The sequence below is a fragment of the Lampetra planeri genome, chromosome 54 (genome assembly GCF_965212315.1).
Source record: "Lampetra planeri chromosome 54, kcLamPlan1.2.h2, whole genome shotgun sequence".
Lineage (NCBI taxonomy): Eukaryota > Metazoa > Chordata > Hyperoartia > Petromyzontiformes > Petromyzontidae > Lampetra > Lampetra planeri.
In genome coordinates, this window is record NC_136160.1 from 8366000 (window position 1) to 8393118 (window position 27119).

The 27119-nt window shown below is 54.1% G+C and overlaps 1 protein-coding gene across 2 annotated transcripts in view; it reads right to left on the reverse strand.

Annotated features, from left to right (window-relative positions):
- Positions 1 to 27119, reverse strand: part of LOC144735221 (protein Jumonji-like) — a 79461-nt gene that overhangs the window by 28033 nt on the left and 24309 nt on the right. For both annotated transcript variants that reach the window (XM_078617699.1, XM_078617698.1), the window contains exons 2-3: positions 1628 to 1772; positions 1345 to 1513 (exon numbers count right to left, since the gene is read on the reverse strand). In XM_078617699.1, the coding sequence (XP_078473825.1) occupies positions 1345 to 1513; positions 1628 to 1772 (314 nt within the window). The remainder of the gene's footprint in view (positions 1 to 1344; positions 1514 to 1627; positions 1773 to 27119) is intronic.

Here is a 27119-nt window from a genome sequence, read left to right on the forward strand (position 1 = left end):
TAGAAGCATCTTTCACGAACATCCTCCACAGAGGCCGATCTTGAATCTTGACACCGCTGGTACCAGTCGTTGGCATGTCCACTCAGCTTTGCATCCTTTTCTACCACAGTTCATCTCTTCTCTAGCCCATGCGAAGCCCGTTTAGCCCCCTATATCTTGCCAAACAGAAGCTGCTTGGGCATGTGGTGGCTGGGCATGCAGACCATATGACCCAGCCATATGCAGCCTTGCCTGCCAGAGGAGCTCAAGGATAATAGGACTGTGTCCAGATCTTTCAAGGATGTGTAAGATCCTTACACAATCCAGTGGTTAAACCCAAGATGGATCTTAGGCAGTGCCAGGTGGATTGCTTCAAACCGGCGCAGATGTTTCTTCGAAGGCGTCCATGTTTCGCAAGCATAGAGAAGGGAGAGCATAACTGTGGCCGAGAAGACCCGAAGCTTCGTATGGAGTGACAGTGGAGTGACAGGCCATATAGCTTCCACCCAGCATTACACAGGTGATGAAAGATAATGCTGCTCGACTAATTCAGTGAGACCTCTGCTGCCAAACCGACGCTGGCGATGAGCACAGTGCCGCATCATTCATGGAGAGTTGAGGGGTTAGAGTGTCATGGCAGATATACCCAGGCAGGTGCTTAGTTGTGGTGGGGCTGATGGTAAGGCCCCACACCTCTTAGTAGCACACTCCAGCTTCAGCAGCAGAGCCTCTCAAAGTGAGCAGTAATTACCAGATCATCAGCATACATCACATGGTTGACCAATAGAGAGCCATCCCTTGACCACACCCGGGCATCGATCAGCCTCATTTGTATTTATACCAGATGAAAATACCTCCGGTACAGGCATGAAAAGTGTCTAAGAAGATGATAAAATATGTATAAGCCAGAGGATATCCCTGTTGCACCCCAAGGTAAAAGGAAATGGCTCTCCTTCCCAGCCAAGCAGCTTTATCCGGGCCTGCCCACCATAATGAAGGTCCTTAATGATTATAAGCAGCGGGTCAGGGACCCTGAAATCACAAATAAGAACTCAGAGCCCTGGCCTGTTGATGGTATCGTAGGCCTTGCACACACACACACAAGCACACACACAAGCACACACACAAACACGTGAAGAAAAAGACAAAGACACCCCTGATAGCTTTAACAGACTGTTGTTAGGGTAAGTGTTATGGCTATTATTTATAGTTAGCTAGTGTGATGAGGGTTAGTGTCTGGTTGGCTAGCTTGGTGAGCTAGCGGTCAGCCCACTGCCCTCTGCTCTCCCCCTTCCCCCTCCTCTTCCTCCGCCTGGTCTCCCACCTCCTCATCACTCTCCCTCCTCCTCCCACCATCGCACTCACTTCTTGCGAAGATTTCCCTCCTCGCTTGCTGTCCCTGCCCCGGCGGTGGGGGCAGGGCTGCCCTCCCTGCCCTTGTCGCGCTTGCGTTTGCAGGGCAGGACTGCGGGGAGGCCGCTCCGAGCCAGTCTAGAGAGGGACCCGGCCTTCAACTGCGGCCCCTTTCCACGGCCTGTCAGAGACACAGACACCATTATCGCCATCATCATCATCATCATCGCCATCGTTGACACGGTCCGGCGGCACGTGTAGCGGATGCATGCACGGGCGAGCAGAGAGCGTTTACCCATCGCGGTGTTGGCGGCGTGGGGGGCGCGCGTGGGCAGCGGGGGGGCGCTCCCCTTCTTGGCGCCCCTCTCGTCGCGAAGGGAGCGGTAGAGCGCCTTCTGGATGTAGCGCTCCTCCCACCACAGGATTCCATGGTTGTACTCCTGGCCAGGGTGAGGAGACGCAAGGCGTATTACCACACAGCGGCGACGCAATACAACGTGGCACGCTATGACACGTTACTATACAATAGGTTAACATCTTACGATAGAAGACATAGAAATTAAATGCTCAAGATCAATGTCATCGTGGGCAAAACTGCCGATGCCGCCACCACCACCACACCACATCCTCCACGAGCACCACACCTCCTCCACCACGAGCACCACACCGCCTCACTCTCAATGCTCCCCATCCTCCCCCTGACCCCACAGCTGCTGCAGGGACATCCACGGTCAGCCCCGACGGTCTCCTCCTCCGTCTGGCCACGCGCTCTCTTGCTCTCTCGCGCTCACGTAGATTCAGCGCACATTAACGTGGTTAATGTCTAATTCCACTTGCCGTGCCAGATGATCGCTCAAGCATGGCGCGCTCCCTGTCCACGCGCCTCGTTAACAGCAAATTAATTCATCACCACCACTCTCTCGCTCAACGTGCGCGAGTGTGTGTGTGAGCATCGGTGCGCGCATGTGAGTGTGTGTGTAGGGGAGCCGCGCTTTGAACCTGCCGAACTGCTCACGGTCGATAACAGTGGTGCTGAATCGGTCCTGGGCCACCCTTAGGTAGACTCAGCCTCAAACAAGTGCCTGGCACGGTATGTAAACATTACCACTCGGGAGACAAGGGTGACCAGGGGCAGTGCTGGCCACCCATCCCCTCATTTGCCGTGCCGGCCTTCAGAGGTACAACTAGCTAAAGGCACTTGCCTTAACAGTCTGTTTGGCTACACAGGGGAATCTTTGTCTTTGGAGGGGAGCGGTATTGTAGTAGCGATTCATGCGCTACGAACCCAGCAACCGGAGCTCAAATCCCACCCACGGCCACCACCAGCCGTTGTTTTCCGAACTGGTCTTTGGCATCGATGGCTGTCTTCTACTGACGAACCCTAGCAAGCGTGAATACCGGTCTCCTCGCATCACCGCTTCCCGTTAGGATGGCCAAGCATTCAGCTCCACGGGTTGGCGGTCTGGCCAAGGCCGAGGAGGTCACGTGACAGCACGCGGGTCGTGGCTCACGTTCCGCCGCGCTCCCCCCGAGGTACACATCCATTGATTGCTCACCTCTGGTGGCAACGCCGGATACCGGGAATCAAACCCGTCCTGGTTCCATTAGAAAGAAGTTAAATTAGTGTTCTTACATCTTTCGGTGAAGTCACGTAGAAGGGATATAATAACATAATAAAAATCAAACAATACAATTCTCACAACGTTTCGGCCACAACACAAGCAGCTGTCGTCAGAACAGAGCTGTCGGAAAGACAGCGTCCTAATGTCAGGACTGTTGTGGCCGAAACGTTCTGAGAATCTTATTGTTAGGTTTTTATTATTTCCCTTCTACGTGACTTTACCGAAAGGTCCAAGAATATTAATCCCTGCAGTCACGAAAGCTTTAAAACGAAATTTAAATTAGCGTATTGGCGGTCCTCCAGTCGTGGTGCGCGGGTATCATTATTTTTTTTTTTTTGCAAATATTATTTATTTACCCACGATTCGCAACCCCGGTCAGAAAATCTTGCGGGATGGTGGTGGTGGTGATGCATCAAAATCAGTCCTCATGATGTGGAAGCAATCAGAAGATGAACGTTACGAGCAGCTGAACACGAAGCTTCACAGTCTGTTGTCGTATAGCAGCACCCAGCCTGATGACGATTGGCTGCTCCGTGTTCCAAAGGCAGATTTAACTCCTCGTGACCTAGACTTGGTCGGATGGTTCTTCAGATTAATGTCAGAAATAATTTCTTGGCGGATGGTGGGCATCAAAAGATGACGACTCGTGGTGTCACGACCGCACGTTCGAATGGGAAAGTGGCTGCTGAATCTAAGGAAACTTCGAATGGAGAGTCTGCAGCTCACTCAAGGGGGCAACAGCTGTGTTGTCATGCTCCACCGTTGTACCGCCAAAACGTCCAAATACATCCCCGCCCTCCCTTCCCGCCTCTCTCTGCAGCGAGCGAGCCACGCGTCGGTGCGGCCAATACGTGGGAACTCTGACCCCGTGACCTTTAGCCCCGACTCACGGCGGTCGAGCAACAGGTTCACAACGACAATAATAATTATTAGTTACCCAGGAGAGCCGCACTGGACACCACGGTGGCGACATGTTAATGCCCTCGCTTGGTCGGTAGGTCGTGAGTACGAACCCGACCCTGACGCCTGCTGTTTATTTGGAGTTTGCGTGTCTATCTTCCCGTGGTCAAGTGGATTTTTCTCCGGGTCCTCTGGTTTTTCCCTCCACGTTTATTATTTGGCTGCTGCTATAAATGTCCACACGATGATGATAAGCAACTTCGTCGAGCGATCATTTGTGATAGCCACGTCGCTTCTGAAAAAGAGCTACATAGGTCAGTGGGGCCTTATCTGGTAAAATAAAAAAATAGTTTAATCGTTTAACGACTCTTTCTCATGGGTGTCCTGTGTTGGCGATGTTTGGCCAATGTCAGCTACGCTCAGTGTGGGTTGTAGCCGCTGAGTGTGAATTATCGTTGTGGGAGGACACTGGAGGACCAGAAGGAAACCCATGCTGGACACGGGGGGGAGAGAGAACGTGCAATCTCCACTCACTCAGCCTCAAATGAGTACCTGGTACGGGTGTGTAAACAACATACACTCGGGAAACAAAGGCAGCGGGGTGTGTTGCTGGTGGCCCACCCATTCACTCGCCGTGCCGGCCTTCATAGGTGCTATTCGCTAATAGCACTTGCCCCAACAGTCTGTGAAGGCTACATGGGGGATCTTTGTCTTTGTTGCTCCCTCTGTCTGATCCCTTTATCCCTGTCTCTCTCTCCAGCCACATTCCATCATCCTCCTTCTACTCACAAGACAAAGACAAAGATCCCCAGTGTAACCCATACAAGCTGTTGGGGCAAGTGCTGTTTGTGAGAAGCACCTACGAATGAATGCCAGGACGGTGCAACTAGGAGGGGGGTGATGGTATGGTCTGCCGTACCATGACCCGGCCACCTTTGTCTCCCCCGAGCGCCAATGTTTATTACGCAGCTTGCCGAGCACATATCCAAAGGTCCAAAGGATCAGCAACAAACAGCACCACCAAAGTTTGTAAGAGATAATAATACAATTTTGCATTCCACGACGCTGCAGCACAATTCTCGGATTGAGCAAGGTTGTTGGGAAAGGGCAAAGGCAGATGGGGAAGTGCTACACACACCGCACCAGCTACTAATTAAAGCCGAGTCAACTTAGGAGAGGAGCCAGGACCGATTCAGACGTTCGCTGCTCTTATTTGTCGCGAGCGGGAATCGAACTCGGATTTGTGGTGCAGTGCGCTAAACACTGCGGCGCCGCTCCACACATACAAAAGACAAAGATCACCCGTATAGCCTTAACAGACTGTAGGAGCAAGTGCTATTAGTGAGCACCTATGAAGGCCGGCACAACAAACGAAAGGGTGGGTGGCCAGCACCACTCCCGGCTACCTTTGTCTCCCCAGTGGTGATGTTTAAACACCGCACCAGGTACTAATTTGAGGCTGAGTCGACCTAGGAGAGGCCCAGTACCGGTTCAAATAATTGTCACTGGTGTTGGCCATGAGCGGGACTCGAACCCAGGTTGCCGGGTTTGTAGGGCAGCACGCTAACCACTACACTACCGCACCCCGGCCGACTACACACACACAAAGATACACACAAAGACACACAGGCAATTAATCCTAAGTGTTTAGATGTGGACTGGGGGAGGGGAGGACGGAAACATTGAGGAGGAGGAGACTGCAGCGTGGTGAGTCTGAGTGGAGGAGGATTCATTGCCGTTCTGGAGCTGAGTAAATAAACCGGGGCCCCACGTTCACAAAGGAACGAATTTTTGTTGCTGTTGTTTTAAAAGCACAGTTGCAAAGCGCAGGGGGCCCAAAGGCCTAAAACGCTCAGCGGCCAGCGACAAAGAGCACCACCAAAGTTTGTAATCGGCGAGAGTAATGCCTGTGCTGAGCAGCGCGGAGCAGGGCGAGGGGACGAGGCAGAGAAAGAAGTGAGGTGGACTTGCGGTGTGGTGAGTGGGTGGGTGAGTAGGTGGGTGAGTGGGTGGGTGAGTGGGTGAGTGAATGGGTGCGCGAGTGGGTGGGTGAGTGAGTGGGTGAGTAGGTGAGTGAATGGGTGAGTGAAGTGGGTGAGTGGTAAAGTTAGTGGGTGAGTAGGTGAGTGAGAGGGTGAGTGGAGTGGGTGAGTGGTAAAGTTAGTGGGTGAGTAAGTGAGTGAGTGTGTGAGTGAGTGAGGGTGTGTGCAGGCGATGGGGGAGTGAGCCGGTTGTGATCGATGAGGTAGAGAAGAGAGTGTGATACGAGTGACTGAATTAATCCGGCAACCCCACCACCTCCTCCACCACCAGCAACACCATCATCACCACCCACACCACCTCCCCAACCTCTACCACCACCACATACGCGGTGTGCGTGCTTGACAGGGGTTTGATGAAGTGCGTTCACCACTTGTAGCAGTGGTTTGCTGTTCTAACCCAGTAGGTTGCCCTGGTTAATTAACCGTAAACACTGCACTCCGTCTGCTTCACTCACACAGCTAAGATCCTGTGACGTCAAACGTCAGAGCAGGCCACTTTGTGCTGGGGTAACGGAACCAAATTTGCTCAATTTGAAAAATTACACCGCAAAACTACTCAATTTCGATCAAATGCAACAGCACCGTCACCCTAACTACTCCAGCCTGGGTCGGTGAAACAGCGCCGCCTTCCTTCACGATAGCGCCACAACAACGATAGTGCCAATACCCCACACGGACCGAGTCATCACCGCTGCCATCGTGATCGTCGGCGAGAGGCGCTCGCCTACCCTGCCCTATGGCGAGGGTGTGCGACGTGGGCAGCAGGCGGGAGAGAGCAGCACCACGCCGGCACCACCGCGACAGGAGGAGGAGGAGGCGCGTCGCGTTTGTTTTCGGCTCGCACGCAAGAACACCGCGCGCGTGCACTGGGGCTACGCGCATGAACAGAAGACGCAAGCAGATGCCGCATCTCTTTCACAAACCCGCGTCTCTCCGCACGAAACTCACAAGGCATTTCTGACGGAAGCCCTGGGCCGAGCGGCATTCTGAGGAGTGCATCAGTTCAGCTCCATCAATTAAGTTCAAGCTAACCCTGCGCGGGACCGGTTTTCGCACGCGTATCTCTCTCTCTGTGTTTGCGCGGTCGCTCCTCCGTTGGACTCCACGGGAGCTGCAGAGACGTGGCCTCGTCACTTCACGTTGACGGCACACCCGGAGTAGAAGCGCTAAATCCAGATGAAAAACGAAACGGGTGACTCGCAAAGCAAGCGCGGTGGTCAGCGCCACAGCGGCATGGCACCCCGCACCCTCCCCGCCCTTCCCACGCGTTGCCAGACGCTCCCAGTAGTGGCCAGGGCCGTCTCACGTTACAAAACATCAGCTGCGAGCGGAATCCGCGGACTCGGCACTGCCGCTCGACACCCAGCACCCCGCGGCCCCCTCCGAAGCGTCCTGCACGCTCCGCTCACCTTCCGGCGCGACACACTCTCCCCGCTCACTGAAAAACAGCTTCATACCTCATTGGATTTTTCCATTCTAAATAAAGATTCTGATTCTGGGATCTCAGGATTCTGATACCCCCCCATGCCCCAACATCCCTCACTTCCCCACATCCCCACAATCAGCCACACACACAGCCTTCTGGGAGTGCATAATGTCAGCAACATTGGGTTCAACACATGCAAAGATTTGGACCAGTTTCGACACTCAGCGTCCTATCAGCAGAGCCAAGCTTGCCGATGCTGCTGGCAAGCTGCCAGAAGGATGCGTCACGGCTTCGAGTCTCAGCACCGCCGCGGGAACGATCGCCAGTGGTGGAGGAGCCCGGAGCGTCTCCTCCACCACTCCCGGCCACCCCCGTCTTCCCAGGCGCCGTCTGCGGTTCCCGCGCCTCCGTGCGGGAACTGCGCGGTAAGCTGGGGACCAACACGGGCGCTACCATGACGGCGTGCAGGAGGGCGACCCGGAGAGAAACGTGGCCATGGTGTGCCACGGGTGGTGGTGGTGGTGGTGCCGTGTGGTGGTGGCACTAACTTACGCGTGTGTGCGCGTGTGTGCGTATGGGGAACGGTAGCGCAGCGGTTAGCGTGCTGCCGGCGACCCGAGTCCGATTCCCGCTCACGGTCAACACCTGTGACGATTATCTGAATCGGTCCTGGGCCTCCCCTAGGTCGACTCGGCCTCAAATTAGTACCTGGTGCAGTGTGTAAACATCACCACTAGGGAGACAAAGGCGGTCGGGCGTGGTGCTGGCCACCCACCCCGTGCCAGCCTTAAAAGGTGCTCGTTAACAGCACTTGTCCCAACAGCCTCTTAAGGCCATACAGGGGATCTTTGTCTTTGTACATGTGTGCGTGTGTACGTGCGTGTGTACGTGCGTGTGTACGTGCGTGTGTACGTACATGTATGTCCGTGCACGTGCGTGTAAGTGTGAATGCTTGTAAGTGCATGTGCATATGTGCGTGCGCGTACATGCATATCATGTGCGTGAGTGGTAATTCTCTCCGAGGGAGTGTGGCGGAGTTGGGTGCGGTTTTGGGAACCGCGTCACGCGCTGCCCGAAACGCAACGCCAAGGCCAGAAGAGAGAAACACTGAGGTGGACTTCTCTCCAAGTGACTCATTACCTCTGAACCCTGACGTGCACACACGCACGCACACACACGCATCCACGCACACAAGCGCATCCACGCACACACGCGCATACACGCATCCACATGCACGCATCCACGTGCGCACACACACACGCACGCAAACATACACACACATGCACGCACGCATCCACGCGTCCAGACATACACATGCATGCACGCAAACAAGCGCATGCACGCAAACAAGCGCATGCACGCAAACACGCACGTGTCTAGGTGTGTACGTGTGTGCTGCGCATTTTAAACCACGGCGCACATTTGCATTTCAAAACTCTGCTCGGCTCTCCCCCCCTCTCTTTCTGCTCCTCAAGTGACCGAAATTATTCAGAAACAGGAAACTCAGGAGCGCGTACAGTACGGGCATTCACCCGGCCGCAGCCACGGCAGCGGTGGCCGCAAACCCCCCACCCCCCCAACGCACACGGTCCAACAGTTGGGTTCCAGCCGGCAGCCCTGGTCAGTATCAGCACGAGGAACGAGCGTGGCGCTGCTCGTGTGCTCGTCTTTGTCCGTGTCTTTCCCGGGACGGGCCGTCCCAGTAGAGTCGGCTGCCCCACGTTGCTCGACGGCTCGCAGCGCCCGGCGCTCCGTTCCCCGTCACTCGGCGCTCCGTTCCCCGCCACTCGGCGCTCCGTTCCCCGCCACTCGGCGCTCCGTTCCCCGTCACTCGGCGCTCCGTTCCCCGTCACTCGGCGCTCCGTTCCCCGTCACTCGGCGCTCCGTTCCCCGCCACTCGGCGCTCCGTTCCCCGCCACTCGGCGCTCCGTTCCCCGTCACTCGGCGCTCCGTTCCCCGCCACTCGGCGCTCCGTTCCCCGCCACTCGGCGCTCCGTTCCCCGTCACTCGGCGCTCCGTTCCCCGTCACTCGGCGCTGGCGACAGGGCGAGCTACCGGCGCAGCTGGCGAAGGTGACATGCCTCGTCCAAGACAAAGACCCCCGTGTAGTCCACGCCGGCTGTTGGGACGAGCGCTGTGAGCGAGCGGCAGCGCCTGTGAACGCCGGCACACGGCTACACAAGGGGGCGGTGTGGGCCATCGCTGCGTGCGCCCGGCCGCCTTTGTTTCCCCAGTACTGATGTTTACACGGTACTAATTTGAAGCAGAGTAAATCTAGGCGAGGTCAAATATTCGTTAATGGCCGTGAAAGGGAATCGCTGGGTTTGTAACTTAATGCACTAACCACTGCACACAAACACAGACACATCACACACAGACACACTCCCTCTGCCTGTCACAACACACACGCACTGCACACGCAGACGAACACGCATAAACATTTCAGCCGTGTTGACGCTCCCTCATACAAACGTTCATACCAAACGCACGCTAAAATTCACTGTGTGTGCGCATGTGTACGTCTGTGGAGGAGGCTCGTGAATGAAACTACTGGGTAGTTGGAGGCAGTCGCCCTCCAGCAAAAACGGAGGGCAGAGGAGTGACGCTCACAACAACAGGTGGAGCGCCGGGCGGCTAAAGCACAGCGAGTTGGCACAGGAAGGAGCACAGGTGGTGCATCTGCCAGTCATCTCAGTCAGCCAACCCATGGCACCTGGGTCTGTCTGTCCCATCATCTCCTGCCAGCGGGCTTTCGACACTTCACGTGGCCTCAAAGTGCACCTGGCCTGGCACAAGTGCAGTGGTGACATCACCGCCACTTAGTGGTGAACGGTGGCTGTTGACAATTAGCGGTTTGCGCACGGCGCTACGAATCCAGTGACCCAAGTTCAATTCCCATTCACAGATAATCAACATCAGTGGCAAATACTACACCAGTAATGGGCCTCCCCTTGGTAAACTCCGCCTTAAGCAAGTACCCAGTGCAGTGTCAATATCAGCACTGGGGAGACAAAGGTGGCCGGGCGTGGTGCTGGTCACACCATGCCCTCGTGCGCAGTGTTGGCCTTCATTAGGTGCTTGCTAACTGCAATTGACCAAACAGCCTGTAAAGGCTATAAAGGGGATCTTTGTCTTCATTTTTTCTGTGTGCGTGTGTTTGCGCGCGCGTGTGTACGTGTGCGCGTGTGTACGTGTGCGCGTGTGTACATGTGTGCATGTGTGCATGTGTGCATGTGTGCATGCGTGCGTACGTGTATTTTGCCCACAACGCCATTCCGTGAGGGATGCGTTTGGACAGAACTGGGAGAAGCCGATTTGAATTCAGCGTGGAGTTGGCCGCCCCACCAAGTCGCACGGCACAGAGATCCACGCGCTCATCCACAACAACACCGGCAACCACACGGGCACAAACTACTACCGCACTGCTGCGTTACACCGCTACGGCCGCGCCGAGTCTCCTCAACGAACGCCCTCAGGAGGGTGCCGCTACGTTGTGGCCATGATCTTCGTGAGCAGTGGGAGTTCGGCTTGCACAGCACCGCTGTATGGGAGGGGGAGAGGGGGGACACTCAGCAGCGTCATATCCTGGCCACACTGCGCAACCCCGTGCCTAAAACACCTGGCAAACCCCGGTGCCGACGGTTGGCACCGCCGAGTGCTGGCCAGGCTGAAACCTGCTAAGCTTGCGAGGCTCCGGAGTGTGAACCGAGTCCGGGGTGATTTGTCATCGCCTGACGAGTGGACGGGGAGTGGCGGGGGTCAAAACAAAGGGTCAGAGGTTGTGACCCACGCAGCCCCCGTGACCCTGCACGGGTCAAGACGATTCTCGTGCGCGGGAGCTCAAGATCAGACGTCCAGATCTACGATAGGTTGATACACGGGTTCGATCGTCGTGTAGGTTACAAGGTGGATTTTATAACCGTGGCTCTCCACGACCCAGCGACAAATCGAGTTGTCACATCGTGGGTAAACGTGCGCCGACTGTGGCTGCTGCTACTGGCGCAGAGCTCAAATTGGCACGGTCGGCGAGGTATAGTGGCGCAATAAGTTGTACGCAATCTCAATTTTGGAGCTTTCGTGACTGCAGGAATGATTCTTTGGTTCTTTCGGTTAAGTCACGTATAAAGATAAAATAATAAATTAAATAATAGCATACTACGACGTTTCGATTGCAACACAAGCAATCATCATCAGGTATAAAAGAAATAGCAACAAAAATCTAACCAGAAAACTATAGACAGAAAGAGAGAGGTCGTTTTTGTGACGAGGCCTCGTCACAGAAACGACCTCTCTCTTTCTGCCGATACGTGTTCTCTCTCTGTGTGTCTTTGTGATGTCTGTCTGCTTGTGTGTCTGATCATTACGAAGTGGCCTCAACCAAACATCAATTGTGAACAATAATGATGCGGCCAGTCTCAAGAAACAAACTCACTCAGTCGACAATTCGCCTCCTTCCCTTGCTTGTATTTTGCACTATCGTGTTTTTGTACTGTTTGTTGCTGTAACGTTCTCTCCCACCCCTACTGGACATCTATGAAAAAGAGCTTGAGAGCTCATCGGATTCCTCCAGTATAAATAAAAACAAGGTGTTTCAAACAAATGTACCCGATTTGAAATCGCTATATCTCTGCAACCATGAACCACCCATGAATAAAACTCTTACCACTTGAGAGGGCGGGGCATAGAGAGGGCGGGGCATAGAGAGGGCGGGGCATAGAGAGGGCGGGGCATAGAGAGGGCGGGGCATAGAGTTTCAAATGATTACCGCGAGATGCCTCTCCCAGCGCACAAACAGCCCCTAGCCTCAGTCATTCGCAAGTCACACTGCCTCAACGTTGGATAGGTCGCACAGGACCGAGACTTGGCGCTACACTCTTAACCCCCAAGATCCCCAGACATCACACCCTGCGACTTTTTCTTGTGGGGATACGTCAAAGACCGTGTTTTTGTGCCACCATTAGCGACTAATCTAGATGACCTCAAAAACAGAATCACGGCAGCAGTGACTTCAGTGGAAGAATACACTTTGAGAGGCGTTTGGGACGAATTCAACTATCACCTCGATGTTGTCCGTACAGCAGGTGGAGGGCACAGAGCATTTATAAAATGGTTAGTAAAACTTAATTACTAATTAAACCGTTTGTAACTTTTTGTGTAATTGTAATATGTAGCCATCGTGAAATATACTGCTTTGAAATTGGATCCATATCTTTTTGAAACACGCTGTATTCTGACTTGTACATCCCATCAGCCACACACTCGAACCTCTTTTTGTAGTGCGTAGTTTCAGCAGCATTGGTTTAACAATACAAGCAAAACTCTGGACCAGTTTCGACATTCAGTTTCTCATCAGCAGCAGTCAGATTCTGCTTGAACCAATGCTGCACATGAACTGCCAGGTGCCAAATGTTTATTGGCAAGGGCCCTCTCTGCGAGATACGGGTCCCACAACAAACAACACAGAATCATCACGACCCTCACTGTGCCTCCCACTGGAGATAATTTGGCATACTCTGCCACTCTGGCCAGACGTGTTGGGAAATGTAGGCGTAACCCACACTTTACCCCACCATCACGGGCGACCTGCTGCCAATCTCAGACCGACTGTGGCGGTGGTGGTGAACTCACTGACGCTGCACTGCCAGGACAATATATTTTATTTTACCAGGTAAGGCCCCACTGAGCTACTTTATTGCTCTTTTTTAGAAGCGACCTGGCTGCCACGAATTTAAGCTCAACTAAGTGGCTTATTGTCGCGTGGAACTTTATAGCAGCCAAAAAGTCTAAACGCACGGTAATTATAAATGAGGGAGTAAAATCCACGCGACTATGGGGAGTAAGACATACAAACTCCATATACACAGGAGTCAGGATCGGGATTTAACCCACGACCTCCTGCATACCAGGCGAGGGAGTTAACATCTCCTAGCCACCGCCAGGAGCCAGAATCGAGCCGGTGCCCCGCTGCACCCCGGCCACTGCACCGCAGCCGCAGCACGTCTTCCCTTTGACGTAGACGTCAACGGCGCCATCGCAGACGCGATGAGAGCTGACAGAGCCGTGAATCGTAACATCGCAGGACAACTAATCACTATCGCCACGACGCCACCCGCCCCATCCCAACCATACATCCCACCAATCCCCCACCACCCACCCATCCCCCATGCGACTTCCGTCAAGAACCCCCTCCCACCGCCATCTCCTGTCTGTCTTCACAGTGCCAGCCCCAGGCTGTGTCCGTGCGTCTGTATGGTGATTAGTTTGTACATCCAACAATGACTATGTTTGTACATCCGTCCGTTTGTACGCCATTCTGTCCGTGTGTCCGTTTAGATGTCTGTCCGTGTGTGTCCGTGTGTGTGTGTGGTTCTGCCTGACCGTGTGGTTCTGTCTGTGTGTGGTCCTTGTTGTCCAGTTGAGTGAAATGAGTGGATGGTCTCAGAGTGGACACTCTTCAATATACATTTGAGTTCCTTTTGTTTAGCCAAATTCTAGCTCTGTGAATGATAAAATTCGTCACGTGAGAAACCCTCTTGACAAGACATATAAAACCGATGTTTACAGGCAAGGACCCTCTCCGGATAAGTGAGCCCACGTGCGATTGCCGACAGCACTTGCCCCGACAGCCTGTTAAAAGGCTACACGGGGACCTTTGGCTTTGTTTGTGCGGCACGGGATTACGATCACGTGTGGTCATCGCCGGCGTGGCGGCGGCAGTGGCTGGGCAGGAACTGGCTTCACGAGGAGCGGAAGGGCCGCGCGGTGGGGAGGGGGAGCACAGCAGCAGCAGCGGCAGGGAGCCCAGCACCGGCGCTGCCACCATGTTCCTCGACAGCGCACGCACGCACGCACACACTAACACGCGCGCACGCACACACTAACACGCGCGTACACGCGCACACACGGTCACGCACGCACACACTAACACGCGCGCACGCACACACTAACACGCGCGTACACGCGCACACACGGTCACGCACGCACACACTAACACGCGCGCATGCACACACTAACACGCGCGCACGCACGCACACACGGTCACGCACGCACACACTAACACGCGCGCACGCACACACTAACACGCGCGCACGCACACACTAACACGCGCGCACGCACACACACACTAACACGCGCGTACACGCGCGCACACACGGTCACGCACACACTAACACGCGCGCACGCACACACTAACACGCGCGCACGCACACACTAACACGCGCGCATGCACACACACGGTCACGCTCGCATATGCACTCACATGCACGAACACAAAGACAAAGATCCCTGTGCAGCCTTAACAGACGGTTGGGGTAAGAGTTGTTAGCGAGCACCTATGAAGACTGGCACGGCACTCCAGGGTGAAAAGCCAATGCCACGCCCGGCCGCCTTTGTCTCTCCAGTGGCGATGTTTACACACCGCACCAGGTACTCATTTAGGCCGAGTCGACCTAGGGGAGGTCCAAGATCAATTCAAATAATAGCGCATTGTGCGGATCACTGTCTTTGTCTACACCGAGTCACGTACACACAGCAAAACGCACACCCAATGACACGCACAAACATACAGGCAGGTGGTGCAGTGGTGCAGTGGTGACACTCGTGGCCTCGCAGCAAGATGGAGCTGGGTTCGATTCCCGACCCAGGTGCCTTTGTGTGCGGAGTTTGTGTGTCTCCCCCTGTACTGCAAGAATGGCGAGTAGTTTGTGCGTCTCCCCCTCCCCCTGTTCTACAGAGTGGAGTTTGTGTGTCTCCCCCCGTTCTACAGAGTGAGTGGAGTTTGTGTGTCTCCCCCCGTTCTACAGAGTGAGTGGAGTTTGTGTGTCTCCCCCCGTTCAACAGAGTGAGTGGAGTTTGTGTGTCTCCCCCGTTCTACAGAGTGAGTGGAGTTTGTGTGTCTCCCCCCGTTCTACAGAGTGAGTGGAGTTTGTGTGTCTCCCCCGTTCTACAGAGTGAGTGGAGTTTGTGTGTCTCCCCCTGTTCTACAGAGTGAGTGGAGTTTGTGTGTCTCCCCCTGTTCTACAGAGTGAGTGGAGTTTGTGTGTCTCCCCCCGTTCTACAGAGTGAGTGGAGTTTGTGTGTCTCCCACTGTTCTACAGAGTGAGTGGAGTTTGTGTGTCTCCCCCGTTCTACAGAGTGAGTGGAGTTTGTATGTCTCCCCCCGTTCTACAGAGTGAGTGGAGTTTGTGTGTCTCCCCCCGTTCTACAGAGTGAGTGGAGTTTGTGTGTCTCCCCCGTTCTACAGAGTGAGTGGAGTTTGTGTGTCTCCCCCTGTTCTACAGAGTGAGTGGAGTTTGTGTGTCTCCCCCTGCACTGCAAGAATGGCGAGTAGTTTGTGCGTCTCCCCCTCCCCCTGTTCTACAGAGTGGAGTTTGTGTGTCTCCCCCCGTTCTACAGAGTGAGTGGAGTTTGTGTGTCTCCCCCCGTTCTACAGAGTGGAGTTTGTGTGTCTCCCCCCGTTCAACAGAGTGAGTGGAGTTTGTGTGTCTCCCCCCGTTCAACAGAGTGAGTGGAGTTTGTGTGTCTCCCCCCGTTCTACAGAGTGAGTGGAGTTTGTGTGTCTCCCCCCGTTCTACAGAGTGGAGTTTGTGTGTCTCCCCCCGTTCTACAGAGTGAGTGGAGTTTGTGTGTCTCCCCCTGTTCTACAGAGTGAGTGGAGTTTGTGTGTCTCCCCCGTTCTACAGAGTGAGTGGAGTTTGTGTGTCTCCCCCTGTTCTACAGAGTGAGTGGAGTTTGTGCGTCTCCCCCGTTCTACAGAGTGAGTGGAGTTTGTGTGTCTCCCCCTGTTCTACAGAGTGAGTGGAGTTTGTGTGTCTCCCCCCGTTCTACAGAGTGAGTGGAGTGTGTGTGTCTCCCCCGTTCTACAGAGTGAGTGAGTGGAGTTTGTGTGTCTCCCCCCGTTCTACAGAGTGAGTGGAGTTTGTGTGTCTCCCCCCGTTCTACAGAGTGAGTGAGTGGAGTTTGTGTGTCTCCCCCCGTTCTACAGAGTGAGTGGAGTTTGTGTGTCTCCCCCGTTCTACAGAGTGAGTGGAGTTTGTGTGTCTCCGCCCGTTCTACAGAGTGAGTGGAGTTTGTGTGTCTCCCCCCGTTCTACAGAGTGAGTGGAGTTTGTGTGTCTCCCCCGTTCTACAGAGTGAGTGGAGTTTGTGTGTCTCCCCCCGTTCTACAGAGTGAGTGGAGTTTGTGTGTCTCCCCCCGTTCTACAGAGTGAGTGGAGTTTGTGTGTCTCCCCCTGTACTGCAAGAATGGCGAGTAGTTTGTGCGTCTCCCCCTCCCCCTGTTCTACAGAGTGGAGTTTGTGTGTCTCCCCCCGTTCTACAGAGTGAGTGGAGTTTGTGTGTCTCCCCCCGTTCTACAGAGTGAGTGAGTGGAGTTTGTGTGTCTCCCCCCGTTCTACAGAGTGAGTGGAGTTTGTGTGTCTCCCCCGTTCTACAGAGTGAGTGGAGTTTGTGTGTCTCCCCCCGTTCTACAGAGTGAGTGGAGTTTGTGTGTCTCCCCCCGTTCTACAGAGTGAGTGGAGTTTGTGTGTCTCCCCCGTTCTACAGAGTGAGTGGAGTTTGTGTGTCTCCCCCCGTTCTACAGAGTGAGTGGAGTTTGTGTGTCTCCCCCCGTTCTACAGAGTGAGTGGAGTTTGTGTGTCTCCCCCTGTACTGCAAGAATGGCGAGTAGTTTGTGCGTCTCCCCCTCCCCCTGTTCTACAGAGTGGAGTTTGTGTGTCTCCCCCCGTTCTACAGAGTGAGTGGAGTTTGTGTGTCTCCCCCCGTTCTACAGAGTGAGTGGAGTTTGTGTGTCTCCCCCCGTTCTACAGAGTGAGTGGAGTTTGTGTGTCTCCCCCGTTCTACAGAGTGAGTGGAGTTTGTGTGTCTCCCCCGTTCTACAGACTGAGTGGAGTTTGTGTGTCTCCCCCCGTTCTACAGAGTGAGTGGAGTTTGTGTGTCTCCCCCCGTTCTACAGAGTGAGTGGAGTTTGTGTGTTTCCCCCCGTTCTACAGATTGAGTGGAGTTTGTGTCTCCCCCCATTCTACAGAGTGAGTGGAGTTTGTGTGTCTCCCCCCGTTCTACAGAGTGAGTGGAGTTTGTGTGTCTCCCCCGTTCTACAGTGTGAGTGGAGTTTGTGTGTCTCCCCCGTTCTACAGACTGAGTGGAGTTTGTGTGTCTCTCCCCGTTCTACAGAGTGAGTGGAGTTTGTGTGTCTCCCCCGTTCTACAGAGTGAGTGGAGTTTGTGTGTCTCCCCCCGTTCTACAGAGTGAGTGGAGTTTGTGTGTCTCCCCCCGTTCTACAGAGTGAGTGGAGTTTGTGTGTCTCCCCCCGTTCTACAGAGTGAGTGAGTGGAGTTTGTGTGTCTCCCCCCGTTCTACAGAGTGAGTGGAGTTTGTGCGTCTCCCCCGTTCTACAGAGTGAGTGGAGTTTGTGTGTCTCCCCCCGTTCTACAGAGTGAGTGGAGTTTGTGTGTCTCCCCCTGTTCTACAGAGCGAGTGGAGTTTGTGTGTCTCCCCCCGTTCAACAGAGTGAGTGGAGTTTGTGTGTCTCCCCCCGTTCTACAGAGTGAGTGGAGTTTGTGTGTCTCCCCCTGTTCTACAGAGCGAGTGGAGTTTGTGTGTCTCCCCCCGTTCAACAGAGTGAGTGGAGTTTGTGTCTCCCCCTGTTCTACAGAGTGAGTGGAGTTTGTGCTTTTCCCTCGTTCTACAGAGTGAGTGGAGTGTGTGTGTCTCCCCCGTTCTACAGAGTGAGTGAGTGGAGTTTGTGTGTCTCCCCCCGTTCTACAGAGTGAGTGAGTGGAGTTTGTGTGTCTCCCCCCGTTCTACAGAGTGAGTGGAGTTTGTGTGTCTCCCCCCGTTCTACAGAGTGAGTGGAGTTTGTGTGTCTCCCCCGTTCTACAGAGTGAGTGGAGTTTGTGTGTCTCCCCCGTTCTACAGACTGAGTGGAGTTTGTGTGTCTCCCCCCGTTCTACAGAGTGAGTGGAGTTTGTGTGTCTCCCCCGTTCTACAGAGTGGAGTTTGTGTGTCTCCCCCCGTTCTACAGAGTGAGTGGAGTTTGTGTGTCTCCCCCCGTTCTACAGAGTGAGTGGAGTTTGTGTGTCTCCCCCCGTTCTACAGAGTGAGTGGAGTTTGTGTGTCTCCCCCCGTTCTACAGAGTGAGTGGAGTTTGTGTGTCTCCCCCGTTCTACAGAGTGAGTGGAGTTTGTGTGTCTCCCCCCGTTCTACAGAGTGAGTGGAGTTTGTGTGTCTCCCCCCGTTCTACAGAGTGAGTGGAGTTTGTGTGTCTCCCCCTGTACTGCAAGAATGGCGAGTAGTTTGTGCGTCTCCCCCTCCCCCTGTTCTACAGAGTGGAGTTTGTGTGTCTCCCCCCGTTCTACAGAGTGAGTGGAGTTTGTGTGTCTCCCCCCGTTCTACAGAGTGAGTGGAGTTTGTGTGTCTCCCCCCGTTCTACAGAGTGAGTGGAGTTTGTGTGTCTCCCCCGTTCTACAGAGTGAGTGGAGTTTGTGTGTCTCCCCCGTTCTACAGACTGAGTGGAGTTTGTGTGTCTCCCCCCGTTCTACAGAGTGAGTGGAGTTTGTGTGTCTCCCCCCGTTCTACAGAGTGAGTGGAGTTTGTGTGTTTCCCCCCGTTCTACAGATTGAGTGGAGTTTGTGTCTCCCCCCATTCTACAGAGTGAGTGGAGTTTGTGTGTCTCCCCCCGTTCTACAGAGTGAGTGGAGTTTGTGTGTCTCCCCCGTTCTACAGTGTGAGTGGAGTTTGTGTGTCTCCCCCGTTCTACAGACTGAGTGGAGTTTGTGTGTCTCTCCCCGTTCTACAGAGTGAGTGGAGTTTGTGTGTCTCCCCCGTTCTACAGAGTGAGTGGAGTTTGTGTGTCTCCCCCCGTTCTACAGAGTGAGTGGAGTTTGTGTGTCTCCCCCCGTTCTACAGAGTGAGTGGAGTTTGTGTGTCTCCCCCCGTTCTACAGAGTGAGTGAGTGGAGTTTGTGTGTCTCCCCCCGTTCTACAGAGTGAGTGGAGTTTGTGCGTCTCCCCCGTTCTACAGAGTGAGTGGAGTTTGTGTGTCTCCCCCCGTTCTACAGAGTGAGTGGAGTTTGTGTGTCTCCCCCTGTTCTACAGAGCGAGTGGAGTTTGTGTGTCTCCCCCCGTTCAACAGAGTGAGTGGAGTTTGTGTGTCTCCCCCCGTTCTACAGAGTGAGTGGAGTTTGTGTGTCTCCCCCTGTTCTACAGAGCGAGTGGAGTTTGTGTGTCTCCCCCCGTTCAACAGAGTGAGTGGAGTTTGTGTCTCCCCCTGTTCTACAGAGTGAGTGGAGTTTGTGCTTTTCCCTCGTTCTACAGAGTGAGTGGAGTGTGTGTGTCTCCCCCGTTCTACAGAGTGAGTGAGTGGAGTTTGTGTGTCTCCCCCCGTTCTACAGAGTGAGTGAGTGGAGTTTGTGTGTCTCCCCCCGTTCTACAGAGTGAGTGGAGTTTGTGTGTCTCCCCCCGTTCTACAGAGTGAGTGGAGTTTGTGTGTCTCCCCCGTTCTACAGAGTGAGTGGAGTTTGTGTGTCTCCCCCGTTCTACAGACTGAGTGGAGTTTGTGTGTCTCCCCCCGTTCTACAGAGTGAGTGGAGTTTGTGTGTCTCCCCCGTTCTACAGAGTGGAGTTTGTGTGTCTCCCCCCGTTCTACAGAGTGAGTGGAGTTTGTGTGTCTCCCCCCGTTCTACAGAGTGAGTGGAGTTTGTGTGTCTCCCCCCGTTCTACAGAGTGAGTGGAGTTTGTGTGTCTCCCCCCGTTCTACAGAGTGAGTGGAGTTTGTGTGTCTCCCCCCGTTCTACAGAGTGAGTGGAGTTTGTGTGTCTCCCCCCGTTCTACAGAGTGAGTGAGTGGAGTTTGTGTGTCTCCCCCCGTTCTACAGAGTGAGTGGAGTTTGTGCGTCTCCCCCGTTCTACAGAGTGAGTGGAGTTTGTGTGTCTCCCCCCGTTCTACAGAGTGAGTGGAGTTTGTGTGTCTCCCCCTGTTCTACAGAGCGAGTGGAGTTTGTGTGTCTCCCCCCGTTCAACAGAGTGAGTGGAGTTTGTGTGTCTCCCCCGTTCTACAGAGTGAGTGGAGTTTGTGTGTCTCCCCCCGTTCTACAGAGTGAGTGGAGTTTGTGTGTCTCCCCCGTTCTACAGAGTGAGTGGAGTTTGTGTCTTCCCCTGTTCTACAGAGTGAGTGGAGTTTGTGTGTCTCCCCCCGTTCTACAGAGTGAGTGGAGTGTGTGTGTCTCCCCCGTTCTACAGAGTGAGTGAGTGGAGTTTGTGTGTCTCCCCCCGTTCTACAGAGTGAGTGGAGTTTGTGTGTCTCCCCCCGTTCTACAGAGTGAGTGGAGTTTGTGTGTCTCCCCCCGTTCTACAGAGTGAGTGGAGTTTGTGTGTCTCCCCCCGTTCTACAGAGTGAGTGGAGTTTGTGTGTCTCCCCCGTTCTACAGAGTGAGTGGAGTTTGTGTGTCTCCCCCCGTTCTACAGAGTGAGTGGAGTTTGTGTGTCTCCCCCCGTTCTACAGAGTGAGTGGAGTTTGTGTGTCTCCCCCCGTTCTACAGAGTGAGTGGAGTTTGTGTGTATCCCCCTGTACTGCAAGAATGGCGAGTAGTTTGTGCGTCTCCCCCTCCCCCTGTTCTACAGAGTGGAGTGTGTGTGTCTCCCCCGTTCTACAGAGTGAGTGAGTGGAGTTTGTGTGTCTCCCCCCGTTCTACAGAGCGAGTGAGTGGAGTTTGTGTGTCTCCCCCCGTTCTACAGAGTGAGTGGAGTTTGTGTGTCTCCCCCCGTTCTACAGAGTGAGTGGAGTTTGTGTGTCTCCCCCGTTCTACAGAGTGAGTCGAGTTTGTGTGTCTCCCCCCGTTCTACAGAGTGAGTGGAGTTTGTGTGTTTCCCCCCGTTCTACAGAGTGAGTGGAGTTTGTGTGTCTCCCCCCGTTCTACAGAGTGAGTGGAGTTTGTGTGTCTCCCCCCGTTCTACAGAGTGAGTGGAGTTTGTGTGTCTCCCCCGTTCTTCAGAGTGAGTGGAGTTTGTGTGTCTCCCCCGTTCTACAGACTGAGTGGAGTTTGTGTGTCTCCCCCCGTTCTACAGAGTGAGTGGAGTTTGTGTGTCTCCCCCGTTCTACAGAGTGAGTGGAGTTTGTGTGTCTCCCCCCGTTCTACAGAGTGAGTGGAGTTTGTGTGTCTCCCCCCGTTCTACAGAGTGAGTGGAGTTTGTGTGTCTCCCCCCGTTCTACAGAGTGAGTGGAGTTTGTGTGTCTCCCCCCGTTCTACAGAGTGAGTGGAGTTTGTGTGTCTCCCCCCGTTCTACAGAGTGAGTGGAGTTTGTGTGTATCCCCCTGTACTGCAAGAATGGCGAGTAGTTTGTGCGTCTCCCCCTCCCCCTGTTCTACAGAGTGGAGTGTGTGTGTCTCCCCCGTTCTACAGAGTGAGTGAGTGGAGTTTGTGTGTCTCCCCCCGTTCTACAGAGCGAGTGAGTGGAGTTTGTGTGTCTCCCCCCGTTCTACAGAGTGAGTGGAGTTTGTGTGTCTCCCCCCGTTCTACAGAGTGAGTGGAGTTTGTGTGTCTCCCCCGTTCTACAGAGTGAGTGGAGTTTGTGTGTCTCCCCCGTTCTACAGAGTGAGTGGAGTTTGTGTGTCTCCCCCCGTTCTACAGAGTGAGTGGAGTTTGTGTGTTTCCCCCCGTTCTACAGAGTGAGTGGAGTTTGTGTGTCTCCCCCCGTTCTACAGAGTGAGTGGAGTTTGTGTGTCTCCCCCCGTTCTACAGAGTGAGTGGAGTTTGTGTGTCTCCCCCGTTCTTCAGAGTGAGTGGAGTTTGTGTGTCTCCCCCGTTCTACAGACTGAGTGGAGTTTGTGTGTCTCCCCCCGTTCTACAGAGTGAGTGGAGTTTGTGTGTCTCCCCCGTTCTACAGAGTGAGTGGAGTTTGTGTGTCTCCCCCCGTTCTACAGAGTGAGTGGAGTTTGTGTGTCTCCCCCCGTTCTACAGAGTGAGTGGAGTTTGTGTGTCTCCCCCCGTTCTACAGAGTGAGTGGAGTTTGTGTGTCTCCCCCCGTTCTACAGAGTGAGTGAGTGGAGTTTGTGTGTCTCCCCCCGTTCTACAGAGTGAGTGGAGTTTGTGCGTCTCCCCCGTTCTACAGAGTGAGTGGAGTTTGTGTGTCTCCCCCCGTTCTACAGAGTGAGTGGAGTTTGTGTGTCTCCCCCTGTTCTACAGAGCGAGTGGAGTTTGTGTGTCTCCCCCCGTTCTACAGAGTGAGTGGAGTTTGTGTGTCTCCCCCCCCGTTCTACAGAGTGAGTGGAGTTTGTGTGTCTCCCCCCGTTCTACAGAGTGAGTGGAGTTTGTGTGATCTCCCCCTGGTCTACAGAGTGAGTGGAGTTTGTGTGTCTCCCCCGTTCTACAGAGTGAGTGGAGTTTGTGTGTCTCCCCCATTCTACAGAGTGAGTGGAGTTTGTGTGTCTCCCCCCGTTCTACAGAGTGAGTGGAGTTTGTGTGTCTCCTCCTGTTTTACAGAGTGAGTGGAGTTTGTGTGTCTCCCCCCGTTCTACAGAGTGAGTGGAGTTTGTGTGTCTCCCCCCGTTCTACAGAGTGAGTGGAGTTTGTGTGTCTCCTCCTGTTTTACAGAGTGAGTGGAGTTTGTGTGTCTCCCCCGTTCTACAGAGTGAGTGGAGTTTGTGTGTCTCCCCCCGTTCTACAGAGTGAGTGGAGTTTGTGTGTCTCCCCCCGTTCTACAGAGTGAGTGGAGTTTGTGTGTCTCCCCCCGTTCTACAGAGTGAGTGGAGTTTGTGTGTCTCCTCCTGTTTTACAGAGTGAGTGGAGTTTGTGTGTCTCCCCCCGTTCTACAGAGTGAGTGGAGTTTGTGTGTCTCCCCCCGTTCTACAGAGTGAGTAGAGTTTGTGTGTCTCCCCCCGTTCTACAGAGTGAGTGGCGTTTGTGTGTCTCCCCCCGTTCTACAGAGTGAGTGGAGTTTGTGTGTCTCCCCCCGTTCTACAGAGTGAGTGGAGTTTGTGTGTCTCCCCCCGTTCTACAGAGTGAGTAGAGTTTGTGTGTCTCCCCCCGTTCTACAGAGTGAGTGGCGTTTGTGTGTCTCCCCCCGTTCTACAGAGTGAGTGGAGTTTGTGTGTCTCCCCCCGTTCTACAGAGTGAGTGGAGTTTGTGTGTCTCCTCCTGTTTTACAGAGTGAGTGGAGTTTGTGTGTCTCCCCCCGTTCTACAGAGTGACTGGAGTTTGTGTGTCTCCTCCTGTTTTACAGAGCGAGTGGAGTTTGTGTGTCTCCCCCCGTTCTACAGAGTGAGTGGAGTTTGTGTGTCTCCCCCCGTTCTACAGAGTGGAGTTTGTGTGTCTCCCCCCGTTCTACAGAGTGAGTGGAGTTTGTGTGTCTCCTCCTGTTCTACAGAGTGAGTGGAGTTTGTGTGTCTCCCCCCGTTCTACAGAGTGAGTGGAGTTTGTGTGTCTCCTCCTGTTTTACAGAGTGAGTGGAGTTTGTGTGTCTCCCCCCGTTCTACAGAGTGAGTGGAGTTTGTGTGTCTCCCCCCGTTCTACAGAGTGAGTGGAGGTTGTATGGTCACCACGAGTGACAATTATCTGAACCAGACCTAGGCCTCTCATAGGTCGACTCAGCCTCAAATGAGTACCTGGTGCCGTTTGTAAACATCGCCAATGGGGAGACAAATGCGGCCGGGCGTGGAATTGGCTACTCACACCCTAAAGTGCCGTGCCAGCCTTCATAGGTGCTCACTAACAGCAGTTGCCCCAGCAGTCTGTTAAGGCTATATGGGGGAGCTTTGTCTTTGGGTGGGTGCGTGTGAGCGAGTGCATGGGTGGGTGAGTGGGTGAATGAGTGGGTGCATGAGTGGGTGAGTGAGTCATTGTATCGGTGATTGAGTGTATGTATGGGTGGGTGAGTGCGTGGATGAGTGTGTGAGTGAGTGCGTGCGAGTGAGTGAGTTGTGCCCTATCAGTGTGGTGGTGGTTGAATACCATGTGGTGTGTGAGAAGACACATTGTGTCCGGTATGGACCGAGTCTTCAGCGTGGGCAGAGTAACTGAGCGAAGTTACACCGACTACGAGGATAATAGTGCCGTTTGTTGATGGCCGCTTGACGTTTTGGGCTTTTGGGCAATTGTGTAAACAAAAAAGTCTGTTTGGCTCTATGGGGCAGCTCTGTCTTGCTGTTTGTGCGACTGGGGCACGCGCCGCACGGCCAGTTTAACCGGAGCGGCGACATTGACCGGCAGCAGCGGGCAGCAACTGAACCGGCGAGGCGCCACGCAGAAAGCCCTCACCTAGCCCTGCACAGGGCCCACTCGACGCTAGCGGGGCCCGCCATCACCACCGCATCCCGGCAGGCCAAGCAGCGCAGAGCCTGGTTAAAGCACTTTGTATTTGGTGTTCCGCATTGTAACATGGGCTGCGTTGGCGGCTTTGGGGTGCGAGATGCGATCCAGGAGATTACAGTGCAGCAGTGGCTTCTGGAATCCATCTGTGCAGATATTGGAGTGTTTAGCCCGAAGTGCAGTGGTGGTTTTCCCCGGGTTCTACGGTTTCCTCTCACGTGAAGCTAAACTCTCATCACTAATGGGAGTCATAGAGACCCCACAGACTCACGCAGACACCCACAGACTTGCAGAGATGTGTAGGCTCACGCAGAGAGCGATCGATTCATATGGAGACCCAAATAAGCACGAACCTCATTCACACATATCTCCTCACACACATGCCCAGCAAAGATCCTCCGTATAGTCTTTAACAGACTTTTTGGGCAAGTGCCATCGGCGAGCACCTGTGAAGGCCGGCATGGCATACGAGAGTGTGGGTGGCCAGCACCACGCCTGGCCGCCTTTATCTTCCTCGTGGCGATGTTTACTACACACCACACCAGGTTCTCATTAGAGGCTGAGTCGACCTAGGGGAGGGCCAGGACTGGTTCAGATAATCGTCACTGGTGTTGACCGTGAGTGGGAATCGAATCCGGGTCGCCAGGTTTGTAGCGCAGCGCACTAACCGCTACGCTACCGCTCCCCACACACTGACAAACACACACTCACCTGTGCACACATGTACAACACACACAAAACACTATACCTGCAAAACACCTGTTCAAACACATACTTTTCCCACAAGTACACACATGCACAAAGACAAAGATCCCCAATGTAGCCTCCACAGGCTCTTTGCAGCAAGTGCTGTAGCACGGGACGCGAGCCACTGCACTACCACTCCCCACCACGCATACAGTCTGTTCCCCTAGAGCGCCGCGTGTTGTTTCAAATAACGCGATTTGGATATAACGCGATGAACAAATTTAGGGAACAGATTTTTTTAAAACGCGGATGCGAATTGAATGAAACGCAATTTGGCGAATGGAACTACGTCGCAGCGCGAGGAGGAACACGCGGTCGTGCGGCTGCTTCGGTGTAGCAGCATCGCCACACACGGCACTGGGATGCTGCTGGATGCTGCTGCTAGCTGCTACCCACATGCCTCAGTCTTTGTTTGGCCTGCGTACGCATCTCGTGTGTTATCGGGGACGGTGCTTTATCCTATATTATATATTATTCATGAAAACACAATTTTCTCATAACGCGGTGTTGTTTATAAAACGAAACTACCGTCGGATTAAAGAACAGACTGTAGGCACACAAAAAGAAACTCATCGACTCAAACAGTTACTCAGACTCACATAGAGACCCAGAGACATATGCATAGATCCACAGACTCACACAGACCGAGTACACACACGCGTACGTGCGAGTAATCCCGTCATTATCTCAGACTGCGCAGGTTTGAAAGGTTCAGGCCGGCCCTGCCCTGGGGTCCATCCAGGGTTTAACCTTCAGGCTGGATCACAGTGTGAGGAGCTCACAGATCCTTGAAAGATCTAGACAGTCTCATCGGTGAGCTCCTCCGGCACACAAAAGACAAAGATCCCCAGTATAGCCTTAACAGCCTATTGGGGCAAGCACCTTTGAGCGCACGCATGCACGTACCCACTGACATTCACAAAAGCAGACGCATGCAGGCACACGTCACAGATACCCACCGACGCACGGACACGCGCCGATTCACGGAATTATACGCGCATGGACACACATCAACCCCTAACGCATTACACGCACACAGTGACACTCACCCACCCGCACAGCTATTCACATACACATTCTCCACACACTCATAAAACCACGGTGACTTCCTGCCGCTCAAATAAGAATAGAGGCATTGGTGCTCATCCGCTGTTTACAGCCCTTCAGAGCCAGTGGTGGAAAGTCCAACTCCGTATAGCAGGGGGGGCGAGTCTATCCATAGGACAACCACTGGGGACTCTTGCGACCGTGAGCCGCTCACTGCCGGCGCCGCCGCCAAGCCACATGGCCAGGGATTTAAAGGGAGGGCGGCGCCACAACGTCGCCAACGCGACGCGGCTCACATGGCCAGCGGCGCTCGTACGGCCCACACCACCACCGCCAGCACCACCGCCAGCACCACCACGACCAGCACCACCACCACAACCAGTACCACCACGACCAGCACCACCAGCACCGACCCGCACCACAACCACCACCACCAGTACCACCACGACCACTGTGGCTCACCGGCTAGAGCAGGGCTCGGCAACCTTTTCAAAGCAGAAGAAGAGAGACTTTTTTTGTCTTTGACCAAACTAGTTTGAGAGCCGCAGAGCGAGCTGCTGGTACACAAAGACAGCAGTGGGTACACAGCGGGATGATAACAACACATTCTGACTTGAATAAACAGAAACAGTGAGGGAATAAAGGGCCTTCATTTCTTTTGTTCCCCCCCCCCCCCCCCCCGAGTGATTCTTTAACAACACAAATT